Here is a 21,404-nt window from a genome sequence, read left to right as displayed (position 1 = left end):
GGGCCCACTTTGTTATTTATGAACAGATCTAGACAAACATATCATCTAATGTAGATCAGTTGTTGTCGGGATCGCCTTAAGGGGTCACAAGATAACAGTTTTGCATTCAGTATTCTTTAATTTAGGTGGCTTAAAGTTTGGGAAAATCATCTTGCTCAATACTGTGTGTTACATCTAAAAGTAAAAAAGCATAGCCCTCACACATACAACTTGAAAGAAGGGTTCCAAAGATTACAGATGTTTACTTTTAAGAAGTCAAGTAGTGATGAAATGATCTTAAGCTGAACTTTTGTGAGGTCTGCTTGAACCTGCTCACACATTTCATTCGTCCTCATGCCCCGGGTCTGACAGTTGACTCCTGTGACTCATCATTTCCTTGAATTGCCATTTCATGATTGGTCCAGATGGATCTGATTAAAATGTTGGACTCCAGGAGCCTCCCTGTCCTAAAACCGCAGCATTCTTCAGCCAATGGAGCAACGAAAGGCTCCATGATGTCACTGCCAGAGGAATGAACTGGCTAACGGTTGTATGTGGAAAGTGACCTGGCTAACAAGGAGGCACTGGGTGTTGTAGACCGCTCCTAGCTATAACAACCAAAAGTCAAAGGGATCATTCAGACAGAATTATGCATCTTGTGTGTTTGGATGTGTGTGTGTGCAATGCCAATTTTCTTATTTAGCAAGGAACTTTCCATCTCCTCTAGAGTGCAGTTAAAGCGCTGCGGTTTTGATAAGTTCTTACACCATAACATGGGTTTTAACTGAGGCCATTGAAAACATACTTTCTGCCTGGGAGACATGAAAGCACGTACTTGATGAATTAAGTTGTGTAAGCCATGCATACTTTCTATCCGCAGACACACTCTGCAGATAATTAGTGGAAAGTACTAAACTCAAATACAGTTTAGAGGTACTGTACAGTACTTGTGCGTTTTTGTTTTCCGTTACTTGTTTACACCCCTGCATTTGTTTGACATTTTTCGATACAAGTTATTTTACAGATTAAGATTTTACAAATAAAAACATATATCATCAGTGGTCAGCATAACCGTAGTTCGGACCCTCTTGAAAAAAAGCTGGTCAGAGACAACTTCTGACTGGTTTTATCTTAATAAATATAAAATATGTTTAATATTGCATAAAATAGTAAATATTCGAGAAAAGGTCAAACTATCAAACAATTTGGTGTAGTTTTGAGCTTTTTTTTCCTACCCTGTACAATTAACCATTTTACGGCCCTTCAGATTTACCTTGTGATCCTTAAGGGGCCCAACCCCTAGGTTTGGAACCACTGGATATATTGACCTTAATGTGTGTAAAGTAGTTAAAACCAGCTAAACCTCAACTTGCTACAAGGATGCACAATGCAGCAGTGTTGACAATCTCATAATGAAATAATATCAAGTGATTTTAGGCATGTTTTGCTGATAATACTTGAGTTTGAAAAAAAATAAAAATACAGAACTTTGGTGTTGGTACTCATGAGTAAATGTACCCAGAGAGGTTATTGAGAACATTCATCCAAGAGGAGGCCAAGTCCTCCTGCTGCTTGCTTGAAACTGTATATAAACTGGAAATCACTTCTGAGAGGCGCTTGAGTTCACAGTGTTTAAAACACCTGAAAAAGCCATCAGTTTGATTGAACGGTTACAGCACTCTCATCAGGAAGTGCCTGAGAAACCCTGAAGGTCCATTCATAACATTGAGGTTAAGTCTGTCACATGCTGAACCACGCAGTTGAGTTTTGGTTGAGTAAACGAAAGATTTGAAGGACTCTACTGTTAAATACTACATATCTCTAAACATTTTAAGCCTGTTTGCGTAATATGTTGCATTCATAATGTTAAAAAGGTTTTTTTGAGAGGGAGCAGCTGGAAATCTTCTTGGACAGTGTAAGAGAAAACCACGTAACACTTTGTACCTGAGTGCAAAGCCAAAGCAAAAAGAGTGGGGGATTTTTTTATTGAGCTCATTCTGTAAGTAGGTACAGCTGGAGAGGGGAAAATAGAAAGCATAACCTCTCTGAATGCTTTGAAATAACTTTCTCATGACATCTTTCTCTTTCCAACTCTCATTTTCCTTCCCACTCCCTGTTTCCTTCTGGTCTTAGCCAAATGTCCCTCAAAGCAAAGTTTACAAAATGTAAATTGTGTAAGGGAGTTTTTAGTCTAATTGAATACATACTGTAGTGAGCTATGATGACATAAGAGCACACAGAGGACAAGGTACTGGACTGGGAATGGAAAGATGGAGGGGGAAAGGGTGGGGATTATCTGGAGAGTATGAATGGCAGACAATGATGTAAAGTGATATGCAGATGGACGACAAGGGAATGGGAGGAGGCGACATAAAGAACGAGTGTTTGAAAAGGAATCTATAAAACAGTTTATTAACATGTTGAAAAGGATTTAAACACAGTTTCAGAAAAGGAATGTGTGACGTTTATATAAGATACAGAAACAGTTCAGCTGTAGGGGTTATAAAAGCAACTACTGTGCCAACATACATTCATGTAAACTGAAGCCTTTTCTACACAGTGCACTGTTTGAGATCAACATAAGACTGGCTGAGAGAATGAAGGAGAAAACAAGGCGAGTAAATGTAAACCATGCATGAGGCACAAAACAGGAGTATTGCATGTCGGTCTTGAAAATATTTCCTCATTCCCTCTCATAAACTCTGGTGCAGACAACATCCCCTGCAGTCATTGTCTGAAAGAAAACAGCAACAAAAGGAAATGGTTTTCACTTTTCTCATAGGGAACACATTATGAGTTATAAGTTGAATCTCATGAAAAAAGCAGGAAAAAACCCTTGTAGTATAATTCAAGTAGCTCACATATCTAACATGACCGTAAACAATAAAAGTTGTTCTTATTTATGGCTTATAGATGATCTATAAAAGTTCTCAACCAGTGTTTTGTTTTGTAAAGCTAATTGATAATCATTTTAATCTATAAGGTCATGTATCGGTGCTTTATACACAATAATTACCAGAAATACGTACCAGTATCAGTTCTCCATCGTTGGTTACCTCTCGAGTCCACGATGTCTTGGGCCCATCGCCTTTCTGTAAAGTCTGCTCACAGCTTATTTTGCTGTCTGTTTCCCACTTAGGCAAACTCTGCAGGGATTCAAAGAACGCAGAATATAAATAATTCAAGTGCCTATAAAGTCATAAGAGTTGCTTTTCTTTCATTATAACTGGAGCTTAGCGTGCCTATTTCTACATATCAGACATTTTTTTGGCCTGTCAGGAATTTGTCCTTCACCAATCACTCGGAAAAAGTTTGATGAAGAACAGATCCATGTACTATCACCAGGGCTGACTCTAGAGTTGCACCAAAATGATTTCCATATGTTTCTTCTGCGCATAGCTTGCCAAATGCTGGTATGCATGCATTGATATTATTCAGGAATGTGTACCGTGCAGGGACGTCCATCCACTGTGGCCTCATTGAAGGACTGGCCCACGGTGAAGGAGACGTGGGTGGTGCGGACGCTGGTGGAAGTCTTGATGGACAGACTGTCATCCTGCTGGGTGATTTCCACTGCCGGGCTGGAGGCCGCTGTCACCGCAATCTTCCTCAGGAGCATATTCACACCTGGTCACACACAAAATGGAAAGAAATCCTGTTAGTTGCGAAAACATCACCTATATTGGTTTGTGTTGAGTGCAAAGAATATAAAGTGGATATGAGTGGTTTTGTAGGTGATAGCCCAAATAACAAAACTGCATCCAGGGCAGATTTGAGGTTTTTACTCTGATTTCTCAACTGAAGTAAAGCATGCAAAAGATCATCTTGCACTATTTTATCCCACTCTGTTTCTTCTTGCACTATTTTATTGTTTTTTATATTTGTTTAATTGTTTTATGTCTTATATATATTTATGTTGCATTGTTCGAGGAGCCTGGGACTTAATATTTGCATTGCCATATCTACAGTGTAGCTACTGTGTATATGACAATAAAGCCTTTGAATCTTCGAAAGCAATCTTGAAATCATCAAAACTAATCTTTCACCAACTTTTTAGGTTATTTCTCTAAGGTAATGCAGCTGCGAGCAAGGAATTTCCCTTGCTTGGCGGACCTTGAAACTATGACATCTGATATTTGAAAGTCTCACAACAGCCTTTACAACACAAGCAATAACCAAATGAACAACTGCGTTTGCTTATTATTCTCAGTTTGCTTTTCCCACAACAAAGGTTATGAAAACAATGCTTGTTGGCAGTCATAACCTTTTCATAGCAGTCTGTCACATACATTACACCGCAATGATAACATAAGACTGATGAAAAGAAAATATGGCAGTGAACTGTTCATTGTGTTTCCTAGTTTCAAGTCTCTGCACGCTGACTTTTATTTGCTCTACTAAATGAACTTAAAGGTCCCATGTCATGCTTTTCCGGTTATTACCCGTCCCCTTGTGTGTTATGAAGGTTTTTATGCATGTAAACGGTGTGCAAAGTCACAAACCCTCAAAGTACACCCTGTAGCGAGTAAAACTCTTAACACAGAAAAGACCTGCCTATGCTGCCCCAGAACGCCTCGTTGGAGATTTCTCTTTTTCTTCCTGGGTACAGTGACGTGACCATACCCAAATGGACCCATTGGTCCAAATGAACCAATCCGTGGAGGTCCTCACACACACACACACTCTCTCAGTGGCGAAACTCTGTGACGCGCTGGGGGGTGCTAGTGGAGCCTCGCAGCGGCGAAACTGTGGCGCGCTTACACTGTAGGTGCGCCGCGTTTGGGGGTGCGGGGGGGGTGCTGCAGCACCCTCAGCACCCCCCCCTTCCCGCGTCCATTCGCGAAGTCTCGCTGTCTCGCAGACCCTACGCAGCAAGCAGGAAATGAACCCAGCTCTCACTGTCTGCTCCTCGCAGCAGCGAGCCGCGCAACGTCCCGCCAACACGGCACCCAGACCCCACGCAGCATTCTCATCTGTTTGTCATTACTGGTGTCATTTTCTGGTTGCTAACGCCATTGTAACACATAATATATAATCACTGATGTTCCGCTGTAACGGTAGTGGACTCATCAGAACATAGTGGGCGAGCTGACCAATCAGAGCACAGTAGGCTCATAGGGAGGGGGGGGGGGGGGGGGGGGGGGGGGGGGGGGGGGGGGGGTGGGCAGGAGCTCCAACAAGCAGTTTAGGACAGAGAGTGAATACACATACTATACAGAGGCTGTATGAGAAACCAATGTGAGTTTGGAAAATTGCACAATATAAATCTATTCTAGTATACCTCAACAATGGAATTATGATCAGTAGAAATGGCCATGACATGGGACATGATTCAAAGAGCCGCTCTGGCCCTGGTGCGCTAGCCCCTTGGGATCTTGAGCGTGGTAGGGCCGTTCTCTAATTTATCCATGTGTTGGTGCTGGATTGGAAGAGATGTGATGTTTTAGGAATGTAAAAAAAATGTAAACGTCCGTCCGTTGATGGTTAGGTTTTTGAAATTATCGATGTGAACTGGAATGCCACATAAAGCTCAAGGCTACCCCACAAATCTGATTTAGTAAAGACCATATTTTCTCATGGGGTGGTACTCGAGGCGGCAATACATATTCTCACTCACACTCACACTCACACTCACACTCACACTCACACTCACACTCACACTCACACTCACACTCACACTCACACACACACACACACACACACCACACACACACACACACACACACACACACACACACACACACACACACACACACACACACACACACACACACACACACACACACACACAGCCACAGCCACAGCCACACACAGCCACACACACAGCCACACACACAGCCACACAGCCACACAGCCACACAGCCCTAGATTGGGTCAGGGAGGCCCAAGGCAGTGAAGGAAAGTCAGTCTCAGATCCGGCTGGCTGCTGGGGCCCATGTTGAGGCTTAGTTCCGTTTACACTGGCTCTAATTACAACCGCATGAGGAGGACCCTGCTTCAGATGAGTCTAATCTAGCATTCCTCCACAGGCTATTTGTCTTCAGATTTTTAATGGATGCCACTGGTTGGCCCTGGCCTGACCTCTCCATCTCCTGCGCTCTCTCATAACTGCCATCCATACTGTCTCATATAGCTTAACAAGACCAATATTCCCATAATCACATGTAAGGAGGGCTGGAGCAAACCAGTTTAACCACAGAGAGACACTTTAGACCACTTTGGTTCTCCAGTTGACCTCCTGTTAGCAAAGTGGATTTCCAGGAGATAATGCCACTGACAGCAAGATTGACAGGTCTTTGTGCAGGAGATGCTTCCCTTTCCCTTTTGCATTTTAACAAAGGAGCAGAATAGTTGATGATAAACTGGATAACAATATGATGCCTGACTCTAAACTGGCATCAAATTTACATTTAGCCTGCAAAGCATTTTCAACTAAAGGTGGAAAACAAGGGGATGCATGTACTCAAATACTGTACCTGACGAAAAGTGGAGTTACTTATTTTCAGTTGATCACTTCAAGTTCTGGCTACCTCACACTTATTTCTTGACTACAAATCAGAGGCAATATTGTATGTTTTATTTGACTACATTTTTTTTTTACAATTTGAGTTACAGATGAATTACCCAAAATACAAGGAACACATATTGTATCATGTTTTGCTGTTAAGATACACTTTGTTGATCCCTCTGTGAAATTCACAAGCTAATCTGCAGTTTATAGGCAAAATATATACCAATGCTTTACCAGCTGCAACATTAAAGTGATGAAAACATTAATGAATCAATAATCATAATATCATAATATTTATTTCTAAAACGGGCCTTTATGGTATTTTTTAAATAATTCTGTACTTTTCCTTCACAACGTTGACTGGAAGACATCTAATTGTATTTTTAAACACTGGCATTAACACTTTTACTTAAGTAAAAAGCAGTATAGACCTCTACAGAGAAAGATTTTTACTTGGCATTTTTTAAGCAAATTAAATAAAAAATCTGCGTGTATAGGCTGCATAACGTGCTTTAAATGCATTTCTTACCCAGAGCTTTCAAAAGTTCTTCAAAATGTTGTGAAGTCTTCATTTTCCATTTTCCTGAGAAATCTGTTTTCTTCTCCGTTTCCATTATGTTTGCAGATTGGACGTCGATAGTGTCTGCAGACTCTCCGGTTCTCTGTCTGTGTGTCTGTCTGTCCCCTCGGTTAACCGGGTAGTAGAGCAGTCTCCGCTGTCTGCATCTGCGCTGCACTGATTGGCTGACAGCTCTCCTGGATCTGATGCTGGTCCAGCCAATGCAGAGGCCGGGGACAGGGAGGGACTTTCCCCCTGGTCCTGACTACCCTCCACTCCTGTCAGCATGGTGAAAGATTTTGATACCATGCTGGAAAATGCACTTCCAGTAAGTCCTTTGATGTTGATGAGCAGCCAGGCTCCGACATTAAGTGTTAATTGATTTTTTTCTCAGGTTGATGCCAAGTGAATTGTCCCAGTGATTTGAGAAATAAGAGGTAATACAACCTAAATAACTTGGCAATTCAATACAAAACGATGACACTTTTCACTCTCATCTTAAGACATGTGTTAAGATATCAGATCTGGAATGTGAAATCAGATATCAGGGTTAATTTATTTTTTCAGAATGGGGGGTTGCAAAGCTGGTAATGAAAGAGCAAAAAGATAAGAGTTACAGCTGGAGGCATCTATCCAGGAAGGTACCATCAGCATCTTTTCTGAATTAAAACTTTTAAGAGAGACACATCAGTCTAGTTTATTCATTGTTGGCTAATTGTAGAGTACACGCTCATTTCCCAACACTACTGCTTTATCTGAATTGAGTTACATCTCAGGTCTAAATGTTAAGTTTGTAAACAAACAGAGACCTAAGCCACTGTTTACATTCTCATTGAGGTGAAACGGATCCCTCCTCTATTACTCTCAAATTACAATTCACATTAAAATTGGTATTTTCAGGACATCCACGCATTGTTAAAGGTAGGGTAGGTAAGTTTGAGAAACCGGCTCGAGATCGCTAGAATTTGAAAATACACAACCGGAGAAAATCTACCACTTCCTTATAGAGCCCCTCCTCCAACACACACGAACGCGCACATGACCAATGAGGGCACGAGATAAGTTTGTGCCCCGATGGAAGGCTGACAGGCAGGTAGGCCATCCAGTTATTTTAGCCGGGTCGGCTAAAATGATTGGTCGTGCTTTTTACAGTACTACGGCTTCCACAGATGACATTTTTTATGGATTTTTTGTCAAAGCACTCAAGATATTCATTGCTATCGGGATGTTAAGAGCATTCCATGGAATATAACAAAAAGTGTATCTCGAGCCGGTTTCTCAAACTTACCTACCCTACCTTTAAAGAATGATAAAATACATGTTTTTAAATATACAAATAAATTATGATTTCAAAACAAGAAAAAGTGTGTTAAATTAAATGTTGTAAAACCAAAATAAATGTCTTCTGCCAAATACAGCACAGTCATTTATCTAGTCAATATACACCCACAAAAGTACAAATACAATACTGTTAGTCCAACAGAAACTGTAATGTTATGCTAGCAACACATTAGCTTCAGGCAGCTTTGACAATGCTAGCTTGGTTAGCACTTAATAAAATACCTTAAACAGTCAAAAAGAGCTGTAAGAAGTGGAGTCTGACAGATAGTAGTACAACAAGGGCATGCTAAAGGTGGATAAAGATGCTAAGTCACAACAAATAGACGGTATTTGTATTCCTGTATGTGTGACCAAAATGGTGGATGTAACAATTTCAACTTAACTGTGCCAGTTGCTAGCCTAGCAACATAATATCAAACAAAAAATTCCCCAGCGCAATGTTTTAATTAAACCAACCCATTTAAAAACATCTGAAAAAATAGCTGTAGGGTCAGTTGTTCGAAGGCCGAACACAGGATATCAATGCTTTTGTTAGTTGCCATTTATCTATAATATTCCCTTTCAAAGCAGGTGTCGTCAACATCACTTGATAACGTCTCTCCAAACTAGAGAAAGTCTCTATCAACCAAGGACAAACATGTTAGGCAGGTTGTGCTTGGAATGAATAACTTGGCCTTGCACACTGCCAAAACATAGAAACAAATGTATTAAATTGAGGTGAAGAAGAAGTGTGCTCATGTGCACAAATTATTAAATCAATGTCTCAATATATTTGTAACTGTTTATGGCCATGTCTGATTTTGGTAAATTAGAAAAAATAAGTACATTTTTTTAAATGTTCCCCTCAAGTACTATTGATGTAATAGCACCCCATGTGTACAAAAAGTAATTGTCAGAGCCTTTATGTGCACTTAATTTTCCTTATGTTATTGAGTCTCTCTCTGTTCTTTCTTACTCCAACGCATGCGCTCAAACACTGCCAAGAATATTTCATCAGGTGTGGATCAGAAGAGATACCTCTGGAAACATGATGCAGGGCATTCATCCAACAAAAGGAGGCATGATGTTATCAGCGCAGGATTGTCTCAAGCATTCCTCCCCGTGGCACCATCCAGATACTGTCCCCTATTACAGCACAGGGATTAACCTCACCGGGTATTTTATACAGAGGGGAAATCTAAAAGCACTTTTGAATGCAAAGTAGGCATACCATCCAGGGCATTATTAACCACTGGCTGGCCTCAGACTTTCAATACACAGAGGACAACAGCAGCTCATGGCTGGGAAGAAGAAGAGGAGAATGGCCCTGGTGAAAGGATAACACTGGACACTGCTGTCCCTGTTGCTATGACAACGGATGTAGTTTCATAATCTGTGATTCCCCTGAAAGCAATCTCCCTTTATAAAAACTACGATAACTGCCGTGGCTCCCTGTGCTTTGGGGAGGGAACATTGCAAAGGCCTCAGCATTCATACATGGTGACTACCATTATTGCCCCCCATCTCTAAAACAACAATATGAAATTATATTTAAAAGTATAGTATAGATAGAACCTATACACAATGTAATATTATGGTATTTAGGAAATTATGAAGTTTAGTATAAATACACTGAATAATTGAGCTGATGTATGTTCATATACAATTATACATATAGACATACATACATACAAACATAAATTATATGTTCAAGAAATAACATGTAACATGTAGGGGAAACTCATATGTAAACTCCAAACTACTGTTTGTGTAATTATAATTAATTAATAATTAATTATGTGTGATGACGTATATTCATTGTTCTATTTTGTTTTGTTTTGTTTCCTTTGTATATTTATTGTTGGGCATCTGGAGTATTCGACAAAAAAATAACAATGACAGGTAAACTCCTATGGTAAACTTCAACAAATGACAAAGGTAATTCACGAACATGGGTAAAGCGTCCCCTAGCGTTGATTTAGGGCAAAGACTGTTTATCTTGGGTTTTCTTGGATCCGGAACCTTTGTTCGTGCATGTTTCCAGTCGGTTTGGATTTATACAAGCACCGGATTCATAATGTCGAGGCACCTTCGTTTCATTTCGCGGACAGTGATGGTCCAAGACCTCAACGTTGAACAGGCGTACAAGACTTTAACCAGGTCAGGTTCATGCTTTTAATATGAAACATTTTTTAAAGACAACTGTTATCTATTCGACGACAAGCTAATGTTAGCTAAGTTAACGTTAGCCTTCCGCTCAATGTCACAGAGCTGCGCCTGCGCAGTCGTTTTAAGGAGAGCATAATATTGTTTATACACGTTTTTAGATGTTTTTAGGGATTTTGTGAGTTAGACAAAGAGGTAATGAGGATAACGTCAACACTTCATTAAAGGTGTTTCAAGTCTAGAGCATGTTAATCACCATACTAGCAATGTATGACATTGTGTCGTACTATATCATGGCCAAGAAATTCGACTGAGCATAACAGCAATCTCACATTGAAACTAGAGTTTAAAATATCAAATTCCTCCATGAGTTGTTCAATAAACACATCTGATAGGTAAAGTTTAAATAATCAATTAAAATAAAAAATAATTTTCATGGAAAGTAGTGGTCGATGAAAGCAGTCTCGATGCTGTCCTAGCTTTGATTATGTTCTTTAAAAATAAATGTGTAAACATTACGAGAAAATTATAAATCCATTGAACGTTTTCTATGCACTACTTTTACATTTCAGTTGAATGGGCTGACTGAGTCTTTAGTATTAGCTATTAACATTTACCTGTTGGAAATGTTCTTGAATGGAACCCCAAGTGTGAGCTCTTCACATGTTTTCTCTACATACCCCAGGCTCCTGACTCAGGACGGCATTATTGAAACAGTGAAGCTCAAGCGGTACTACGAGAAGCCCTGCCGAGAGCGTCAGCGGAGGAGCTTTGAGACCTGCAGGCGGATCTACTCAACAGAAATGGGCAGGAAAATGACCTTCATATCCAGGAAAACCCGAGAGGATCCCTGGCTTGGCTGCTAGTGAAATGGAGTATGATGAAACATGACATTTTCTATGGACCTGTTGAGATAGGGCCAGCAATGTGGAAAACCCCATCAAGATCATGTCCCTTGCTTCTAAATGGACTTTGGTAATACTGATGACTGTGTATTTCATTGTTCAACAGTAAAAGGAATACGATGTGTATATGTGCATTTATTGTCAAGTGAACATTGGATTTTTGTTTTTCATTTTCTCCACAAAAAATGTGGCATTAAAAATGGCATCGCTTGTATTCACTTTTGGTTGTGATGAGCAGATTAATGACAACTTGTTTGAAGACATTTTGTATCTTGAATCTTCCCACACAACCTTGCTATTGAAAAAGCTCATAAACATTGGACATTTACCATAAAACCTTTTGGTGAACAAGAATTTCTCAGCTAAACTTGTATTTAAAAAATGTCCTCTTATAAGTTAAAAAAACAAGATGTTCAGTTTTACATGATATAAAATAGAGAAAGGCAGGAAATCATCATATGTAAAAGAGTGAAAGAAGCCTTTTCTGACATTTCTGCATGAAAAATTATAATTAACAATTATCAAAATAGTGGGCTATATATTTGTTAGCTGACTTACTTGTTGATGAAGCTCTGCATACAGTATACCTTGCAAGTAGTTGGATGTGACTTCATCGGCTGGATGAACTCAACCAATGCGGGTTAGTTTTTGTGTGGGGCTGTCAGCAGTGTTGCCTGCTGTTAATTAATTTAAGGTCACGACTGCACAGTATGGTGTTAATACCCGCAGATGAAGTCGACCACCTCCCATAAACTTCATTAAGTGAGCAATATTGGCCACAAATCTGTCAGACCCCGAGCTTTAGCCACAGGTGGCTGTAATGTTTGCTCTAGTTTTCATAACACAGGGGAAGTTAAACATTTGCAGCATGTTCATTTGCTTCAGAGGTTACCAGGTCATGTTGATGTCCTGTTGAATGTTAGTCAATGGGTGTCCTTGTGAGGAGTCTGAGCGTTGAAGTTAGCTTTTAGATAGAAAGAGTTATATGAATATTTCATGCTGTCTGTAATCCGTAAGTATGTTTTATATCAGCCAAGGGGAGCACATAAGGTGTTGGGTCTGTGTTACTCCTGCTGTCTTTATAACAAACATAGGTTGGGCATTATTGTGATTGTGAAACTTGCAACATTTTCTTTTGGCCCTTTCCCAAGTTTCACATTCAAAAACACTGACACTTCCCTATCACTGGAACAGAACAACCAACATGTGGGCAGAAGAAAAGCACATCACTGCTTTAAATACCTTTTTTGACCACCACCTGTACAGTACACTCAAAAACCTAATCACACCTGATTAGAAACACGGGCAGCAATTCTCTGTCCTCCCTGAACATATCCAACAGCAACAGTATTACACTTTAATGTTGTCTAATTTCAAATGTCTAATTAATATGAGACTCGGCTTTTAGAGATGGCCACAATCCATGACCACTCATAAATGTGCCTTGTGTGAAAAGCCAATTTTAACTTATTATCTCCACCAATGCAAAAGAGTACCAAGTAAAGAGGCTTGATAATGAGTTAAGAATTATGTTCTTATTCTTAATTATTTTCAATATCATCAACCAAACTGCATGTACTTTTTTGCAGCATAAAGACCTGTCAGTATTTGCCACTATTGTTTGTACTTCCTCTTTCACCTGATAGCTGTTTGTTCTGATCATATCTATACAAATATCTGTTTTGCAATCAAAACATCTCGGAACAAAATGTCCTTAAGGTTTTAATAGATCTCCTGATAAAAAAAGAACACACAATCTAAGGAACATCTTGTACCTGTTACTTGTTCCCTGAACAAATAAAACTAATTATCATTTGACATTATGATCATCATGACCATATGGCTGTTGTTTTGTAAGCAACCTTGGTAGCTATTAAAGTATTTGCCTCAGGCTCCTGCAGGTAACAGCATTTTATTTTTGTATCCAACAAAAAGGTATTTACTCTTTGGCAAATTGCAATGGTAATATGTAAGTATGTAAGACTGTGTCCCAAGCTATCTTTCCTCTGATAGGCCTATGATGCATCATCTCATAAACGTCTCTGAAGTCGCATTTGGCTTAATTTGCTGAAGGGGTGTGCAATACTCCTTAAATGTACAGCCATAAATGCGCTTAAAACAATATGCGTTGATTTTCTGCTGGAATTTCTTAATGACTTTACTTTTATGATCATTTGGGAGAATGTGGACGGAGGGCTTGCTTGCCATAGAAGTATTGTTGAATTGTACAAATTAATGTGTCTTTTGACCACTAAAATTGTTTTATAATTTCATGTTTAATTACACCTGATACAGGATTTGTGTTCACATATCTAGCTTGTCTTACAATCAGTGGGTATTTTTTTGAGAAATAAAAAACAACTTTACATGAAAGTAGACACAAACATATTCATAATCAGTTTTAATGTGCAGTGTTTTATTGTGTTGCTCTCAAAATACAGCCAGACAAATAGCAGCGAAAAGAGTAACAGCAAAGACTACAGCTAGGTAGGCTACTAATAAAAAATAACAAAATTGTAAAACGAGTGAGGTCAATAATATGAAAAACCCCAAGCAGAAAGACATCATGCAGTTAATTCTAACATAAGTATTGTAACTTAACCGTTAAGCAGGCCAAATGCTTTTGATTTGCATACTAGAATGTCGTGCACATGCTGTATCTGCCGCGTGCTGGCTTGTTTCTCTCGATTTCACCAGCAGCCACACCACCACACCTGTTGGAAATGTTCTTGAATGGAACCCCAAGTGTGAGCTCTTCACATGTTTTCTCTACATACCCCAGGCTCCTGACTCAGGACGGCATTATTGAAACAGTGAAGCTCAAGCGGTACTACGAGAAGCCCTGCCGAGAGCGTCAGCGGAGGAGCTTTGAGACCTGCAGGCGGATCTACTCAACAGAAATGGGCAGGAAAATGACCTTCATATCCAGGAAAACCCGAGAGGATCCCTGGCTTGGCTGCTAGTGAAATGGAGTATGATGAAACATGACATTTTCTATGGACCTGTTGAGATAGGGCCAGCAATGTGGAAAACCCCATCAAGATCATGTCCCTTGCTTCTAAATGGACTTTGGTAATACTGATGACTGTGTATTTCATTGTTCAACAGTAAAAGGAATACGATGTGTATATGTGCATTTATTGTCAAGTGAACATTGGATTTTTGTTTTTCATTTTCTCCACAAAAAAATGTGACATTAAAAATGGCATCGCTTGTATTCACTTTTGGTTGTGATGAGCAGATTAATGACAACTTGTTTGAAGACATTTTGTATCTTGAATCTTCCCACACAACATTGCTATTGAAAAAGCTCATAAACATTGGACATTTACCATAAAACCTTTTGGTGAACAAGAATTTCTCAGCTAAACTTGTATTTAAAAAATGTCCTCTTATAAGTTAAAAAAACAAGGTGTTCAGTTTTACATGATATAAAATAGAGAAAGGCAGGAAATCATCATATGTAAAAGAGTGAAAGAAGCCTTTTCTGACATTTCTGCATGAAAAATTATAATTAACAATTATCAAAATAGTTGGCTATATATTTTTTAGCTGACTTACTTGTTGATGAAGCTCTGCATACAGTATACCTTGCAAGTAGTTGGATGTGACTTCATCGGCTGGATGAACTCAACCAATGCGGGTTAGTTTTTGTGTGGGGCTGTCAGCAGTGTTGCCTGCTGTTAATTAATTTAAGGTCACGACTGCACAGTATGGTGTTAATACCCGCAGATGAAGTCGACCACCTCCCATAAACTTCATTAAGTGAGCAATATTGGCCACAAATCTGTCAGACCCCGAGCTTTAGCCACAGGTGGCTGTAATGTTTGCTCTAGTTTTCATAACACAGGGGAAGTTAAACATTTGCAGCATGTTCATTTGCTTCAGAGGTTACCAGGTCATGTTGATGTCCTGTTGAATGTTAGTCAATGGGTGTCCTTGTGAGGAGTCTGAGCGTTGAAGTTAGCTTTTAGATAGAAAGAGTTATATGAATATTTCATGCTGTCTGTAATCCGTAAGTACGTTTTATATCAGCCAAGGGGAGCACATAAGGTGTTGGGTCTGTGTTACTCCTGCTGTCTTTATAACAAACATAGGTTGGGCATTATTGTGATTGTGAAACTTGCAACATTTTCTTTTGGCCCTTTCCCAAGTTTCACATTCAAAAACACTGACACTTCCCTATCACTGGAACAGAACAACCAACATGTGGGCAGAAGAAAAGCACATCACTGCTTTAAATACCTTTTTTGACCACCACCTGTACAGTACACTCAAAAACCTAATCACACCTGATTAGAAACACGGGCAGCAATTCTCTGTCCTCCCTGAACATATCCAACAGCAACAGTATTACACTTTAATGTTGTCTAATTTCAAATGTCTAATTAATATGAGACTCGGCTTTTAGAGATGGCCACAATCCATGACCACTCATAAATGTGCCTTGTGTGAAAAGCCAATTTAACTTATTATCTCCACCAATGCAAAAGAGTGTACCAAGTAAAGAGGCTTGATAATGAGTTAAGAATTATTTTCTTATTCTTAATTATTTTCAATATCATCAACCAAACTGCATGTACTTTTTTGCAGCATAAAGACCTGTCAGTATTTGCCACTATTGTTTGTACTTCCTCTTTCACCTGATAGCTGTTTGTTCTGATCATATCTATACAAATATCTGTTTTGCAATCAAAACATCTCGGAACAAAATGTCCTTAAGGTTTTAATAGATCTCCTGATAAAAAAAGAACACACAATCTAAGGAACATCTTGTACCTGTTACTTGTTCCCTGAACAAAAAGGTATTTACTCTTTGGCAAATTGCAATGGTAATATGTAAGTATGTAAGACTGTGTCCCAAGCTATCTTTCCTCTGATAGGCCTATGATGCATCATCTCATAAACGTCTCTGAAGTCGCATTTGGCTTAATTTGCTGAAGGGGTGTGCAATACTCCTTAAATGTACAGCCATAAATGCGCTTAAAACAATATGCGTTGATTTTCTGCTGGAATTTCTTAATGACTTTACTTTTATGATCATTTGGGAGAATGTGGACGGATTTTAAAGGGCTTGCTTGCCATAGAAGTATTGTTGAATTGTACAAATTAATGTGTCTTTTGACCACTAAAATTGTTTTATAATTTCATGTTTAATTACACCTGATACAGGATTTGTGTTCACATATCTAGCTTGTCTTACAATCAGTGGGTATTTTTTTGAGAAATAAAAAACAACTTTACATGAAAGTAGACACAAACATATTCATAATCAGTTTTAATGTGCAGTGTTTTATTGTGTTGCTCTCAAAATACAGCCAGACAAATAGCAGCGAAAAGAGTAACAGCAAAGACTACAGCTAGGTAGGCTACTAATAAAAAATAACAAAATTGTAAAACGAGTGAGGTCAATAATATGAAAAACCCCAAGCAGAAAGACATCATGCAGTTAATTCTAACATAAGTATTGTAACTTAACCGTTAAGCAGGCCAAATGCTTTTGATTTGCATACTAAAATGTCGTGCACATGCTGTATCTGCCGCGTGCTGGCTTGTTTCTCTCGATTTCACCAGCAGCCACACCACCAACACGTGCGGCAGAGCGAGGTGCGTCGGCATCTACGCATATACCAGCCAATCAGCGCTGCGGATGCTGCTGATAGGTCAACCTTCGTAGCCAATGAGGGACAAGCGCGAGTCCCCTTCAGCCAATCGCGGCTCCCTGCATGCACTGCACGTGTAGCGTCCGTGTTTTGCTCCGTGGGTATATTTTCTAACAGGTTGGGTATCTGACAAAGTAGACGACACAAGAACAGAGAGTAGAAGAAGGAGCAGGGTGCGACTCACTGCGTCTAAACTGTATCTACGCATCTATCTCTACGAAGCGTTAACTTTGTTAAGGTTACATCTGTAAGGAGTGTCATTGTTTAACTTGGACAAAATAGTTAAACGTGCCTTCTCTCGCGGAGCTGTATTATTTTTACCGATTTTCTGAATCAACTTCTGCTCCAACCTTAAGGTAATAATTTTCTCCATACAACTGTTTTACAGAACGTACTTTGTTTGTCAACATCCATTCTTAAATTGTTAGTTCAAATATGATACGTAGTCACTTTATTTGTCATAACAATTTTTTCAGAATCGACGCACTTTCATAAATTGTGATATGATAGGTAGCCACTTGGGTGTACTTAATAACAATATCAAGTTTCTAAATAGTTAAGGATGTAAAGGTTATATTTGTTTGTGCTTGTTGTTTGACGTCAACTAAGAAATAGTGTGTAACCAGCAACCACGTTATACCTATGTTGTCTTAAATCATCAAATTAAATGTCCTTGACAACAGTCATGAAAAACATGCTAAAAACAAGACTTAATCTCAAACCATATATGAGGCTATAGGTGTGTTATTGATGTTGACGTTTCATGAGGTAATCAGTGGAGGTAAGCATCTGTTCCCAGATGACAAGTGTCCTGAACCGTGGTGTACGTGCACAGACACGGACACACGCCTCTTTTTTTTTTTTTAATTACAGTGAATATCAGAATCTCATGGTGAAACTGCAAAAGTGGACATGCTTTTCATTTCTAATTGGTGATGCGTGATACTGCCAAAAGGCTTGCGTTGCGCCATCGTTATCGAGATGGCAATTTAAATAACTCAAGGTTATTATATTCCCAGTATGGTGTAATATGGGTTAATATATTGAAAAGTAATTTAAAGATTGTAACAGATATTTCTTCAGTGGTATAGCTTGGATTGTCCTTGTTTATCAGTACAATGTTTAATGTATTCTAAAAAGAAGAATTTTTCGACCTTTCATTTAGACAGTAGCACATAGGGATGGACATTTCTTTAAAAAAGAAAAATGTAATACATTTTTTTATTTTTTTATTGGAAGACATCAACATATTTCCTTCAGTACGAAGTTAACTAATAATGTAATACTGTGACCCTATTTGATTTAGCCCAGTCCCAGAATTTGAACTGAATGAGTTGTATTTTGACGTTATTATCTTTGTGTCTCCACAGATGAATTCCTTGGGTAGTTCTTCCAAATGGCCATCTTATGACTCGCTGTCCTCCAACTCGAGTATGCTCTTCAGTGAGAGTGAGCAGACTGACGATGAAGCAGATGTCTTCTCAGAGGGAGAAGGGGACAGTAGAGGAAACAAGTCCCTCTCAGGGGATGAAAGAATCACACGCTGCCCTGAAAAAACTAAGCATCCCGTCTCTTCTCCTGCTGATGCCACGTTAGGCTCATCTCCTGCAACACCAGGGGACCTGGCCTTCGCTCAGAAAGTGAGAACCCGCCAAAGATTCTAATATTTGTTATAAGTGGGTTTTTTATTAACTTAATTAGTAAAGCTAATCTTTTTTCTTATTCTTCCAGGTTAGAGATTTGCGGAGGTTTATCTGTCCTTTGGTTGAGCTTCTGCACGGACTGAAAACTGGAAGATTTGACAAAGGTATGTGTTTGTGCAATATTCAACTTTATGACCATCACCTCAAAGTTGTATTGTTATTACAGTGCCATACATGTTTTGACATTTGGATTTACTTTTTTTTTTATTGTTGCAGGTCTATCAAGTTTCCAGCAGAGTGTTGCAATAGACAGGTTGCAGAGAATACTTGGGATTCTGCAGAGGCCAGAAATGGGGTAAGACTAGCTGCAAGCCTAATATTATCATTGTAGTAATAATCGGGACACTGTCATGCTCATACATAAAGAGTCCTGTCATTAATGCTTGTCCCTGAACTATTTTTGTCCTGCAGTGAGAAATACCTACAAAACCTGCTGCAGATAGAGATGATGCTCAAAATATGGTTCCCTCGGGTGGAATTTCAGTCCAAAGTAATACCGAGCCATACACCCACGCCCATGTTCCGACCACACTGGAGACAGAATCAGCTCCACATGCCCGTTAAGGTGAGCTTCATATTAGATGTCACCTTTGCTACCTATGAAAGTGCATGGTCCACATGACCCTGAGATGTTAAAATGTCTAAACTAAACTTTTGACACAACGTTTTGTTTGGAACCAACAAGCATCCATTTGAAATATATATTATAACATCACTGATAAAACTAGATGAAAAGAGAATGAAAACAATATTATTTTAAAGATTTGGAGAATGATATAAGGCATGAGTATAAGACACTTAAAGATAATATTCAGCAGAGGATGCAAAGACTGCAAGCTTTAACTAAGTCTTATTGGTTTAATAGCTGTCAAAATTCAGTTGATAAGAATGGTTTCTTAAATCTGGTGAAGGTGAAATGATCTGTAGTTTTCCTTTGAGACCTTGGTTTATTATGGTTCTTATTTTTGGTGTTTCTTTTCTGTTCCAGAAGAGAAAGCTGAGCTGGTCAGACCCCGAAGACTGCAGCAAAATCCCAACCAAGCGCACGCACAATCAACATGAGAGCTGCTTGGCTGCGACCCTACTTAACACCGCTTCCACGTGTCTTCCTGGATCACCCAAAAAACAGAGAAATCCAGAGGACAAAACCGAAAAACCAGCTGAGGAACACAAGGGTACATACAACAGTTGCACTTTAAGCAGAAAAGGGGTACATGAGAATCAAGGGGTGTCTGAGGTTTCTCTGCCCTCCTCTTGTGAAAGCCTTGCTACACAAGACAGCTCCGTGTCCTCAAGTGACATCTTGACCACAGCTGACTCCACTTCGCTGGCCTGAGCTATCCTTGCTGCCACATGGAGGTGCAACTGAATGCTTGCCATAGGGCGGACTTAATTACATAAGGATTAAGTTTGGCACAGTGCCAGTCCTTTTTGGCTGTAGGGCATGTAAACAGAAGAGGAGGAATAGAAATGCAAAGAGACACTTATTAACCACTGAATGTCCAGTGCAATTTTGGATTGAATGCACTCTAATCTCTAATCCAAGCAAATGTGTATCGTCTGTCTGTAAAGAGTATCATTTTTGTATTCATTTACCTTTGAGAATATGTTGGAAATGCTTTAAACACTGGTTAAAAACAGGAATAATATATCAACAATTTAATATATTTTAAAAACGAATTTAGGATGGTTAAAAATATAATTTGCCAGTTTATTGAATGTAACGTGTTGGTGCAAAGACATGTAGCCGCTGCAAAACAACGTGCCAAACCAAACCATTTTGCATCATCATATCATATCGCACCTTACTTCACCACTTTATTTATTAGCTGTTAACACACATACATTTGTATTTCTTTGTAAATATAAATAGATTGAAATGATGGTAACAGATTCAAATGTTGCTGAGGAAATACCAAAACCTAATTGATCGATAATAAATACTTAATACTACTCATCATTTGTTTTGTTAAAAATATGTTTTATTACATGAATTTTAAGCCATCTTTTGTATATTATGAAGCAAAAACATTGTATTTGATCCTCTGTACATTTGGAATAAATGTAATTGCATCTTGGATGATACAGAGGAAATGAAACCTTTCATCAAAGAGTTGCAAATATATTTATACAACAAAACAGCTTCCATTCCTGAACTCTTTCTTTGTTTGAAAGCATTTGGCCATTTTCACCATATTATAAATCAGATATCATTCATGTTGAATGGTGTTTCATCTCTGGTGGTTTGACACCAGTCAGCCTTACTTATATGACAGACATAAACCTAACAATACATTTGCCTGAAATATCATTATCAATCATACAAAGAGTCACTATCTTATGTATCAAATGTGGTGCTGTGTAGATGCAAAGATTCTTTTCTGAGTGATGTTATTTAAAATGTTGTGGAGAGTTGTAGTCTAGTGTTAGGATCTTTTATTTTTCAAAATAGAAAAACTCAATTGTACGTCTTCAAGTTTTCTTTGTTGTGGGTATTTCTTTGTTTTTTTTAATGAAATTACTTTATTGATGATTGATTGATAAATGCACATATTTTTATATATTAAATTAATGATGTCCATCAAAATTCAGTGTCTG

The 21,404-nt window shown here is 38.8% G+C and overlaps 3 protein-coding genes across 3 annotated transcripts; 2 read left to right on the top strand and 1 right to left on the bottom strand.

The window, feature by feature from the left end:
* Positions 1 to 1,948: 1,948 nt before the first annotated feature.
* On the bottom strand, positions 1,949 to 8,015 carry crabp2b (cellular retinoic acid binding protein 2, b). Its single transcript, XM_034124611.1, has 4 exons — positions 7,020 to 8,015; positions 3,428 to 3,606; positions 3,009 to 3,125; positions 1,949 to 2,713 (listed from the first exon to the last, which is right to left on the bottom strand). The coding sequence occupies exons 1-4, from the start codon at positions 7,102 to 7,104 to the stop codon at positions 2,663 to 2,665; spliced, it is 432 nt and encodes a 143-aa protein (XP_033980502.1). The 5' UTR covers positions 7,105 to 8,015; the 3' UTR covers positions 1,949 to 2,662.
* Positions 8,016 to 10,366: 2,351 nt separating this feature from the next.
* On the top strand, positions 10,367 to 11,659 carry mrps21 (mitochondrial ribosomal protein S21). Its single transcript, XM_034124612.1, has 2 exons — positions 10,367 to 10,529; positions 11,221 to 11,659. The coding sequence occupies exons 1-2, from the start codon at positions 10,447 to 10,449 to the stop codon at positions 11,399 to 11,401; spliced, it is 264 nt and encodes an 87-aa protein (XP_033980503.1). The 5' UTR covers positions 10,367 to 10,446; the 3' UTR covers positions 11,402 to 11,659.
* Positions 11,660 to 17,215: 5,556 nt separating this feature from the next.
* ciarta (circadian associated repressor of transcription a) lies at positions 17,216 to 21,393 on the top strand. Its single transcript, XM_034124610.1, has 6 exons — positions 17,216 to 17,459; positions 18,474 to 18,743; positions 18,835 to 18,910; positions 19,023 to 19,101; positions 19,218 to 19,371; positions 19,795 to 21,393. The coding sequence occupies exons 2-6, from the start codon at positions 18,474 to 18,476 to the stop codon at positions 20,140 to 20,142; spliced, it is 927 nt and encodes a 308-aa protein (XP_033980501.1). The 5' UTR covers positions 17,216 to 17,459; the 3' UTR covers positions 20,143 to 21,393.
* The last annotated feature ends 11 nt before the right edge of the window (positions 21,394 to 21,404 follow it).

The sequence above is a fragment of the Trematomus bernacchii genome, unplaced genomic scaffold, assembly GCF_902827165.1.
Source record: "Trematomus bernacchii unplaced genomic scaffold, fTreBer1.1, whole genome shotgun sequence".
Taxonomy (NCBI): domain Eukaryota; kingdom Metazoa; phylum Chordata; class Actinopteri; order Perciformes; family Nototheniidae; genus Trematomus; species Trematomus bernacchii.
The sequence above is the reverse complement of the archived record's forward strand: the minus strand, read 5'-3'. Positions and strand labels throughout refer to the sequence as shown.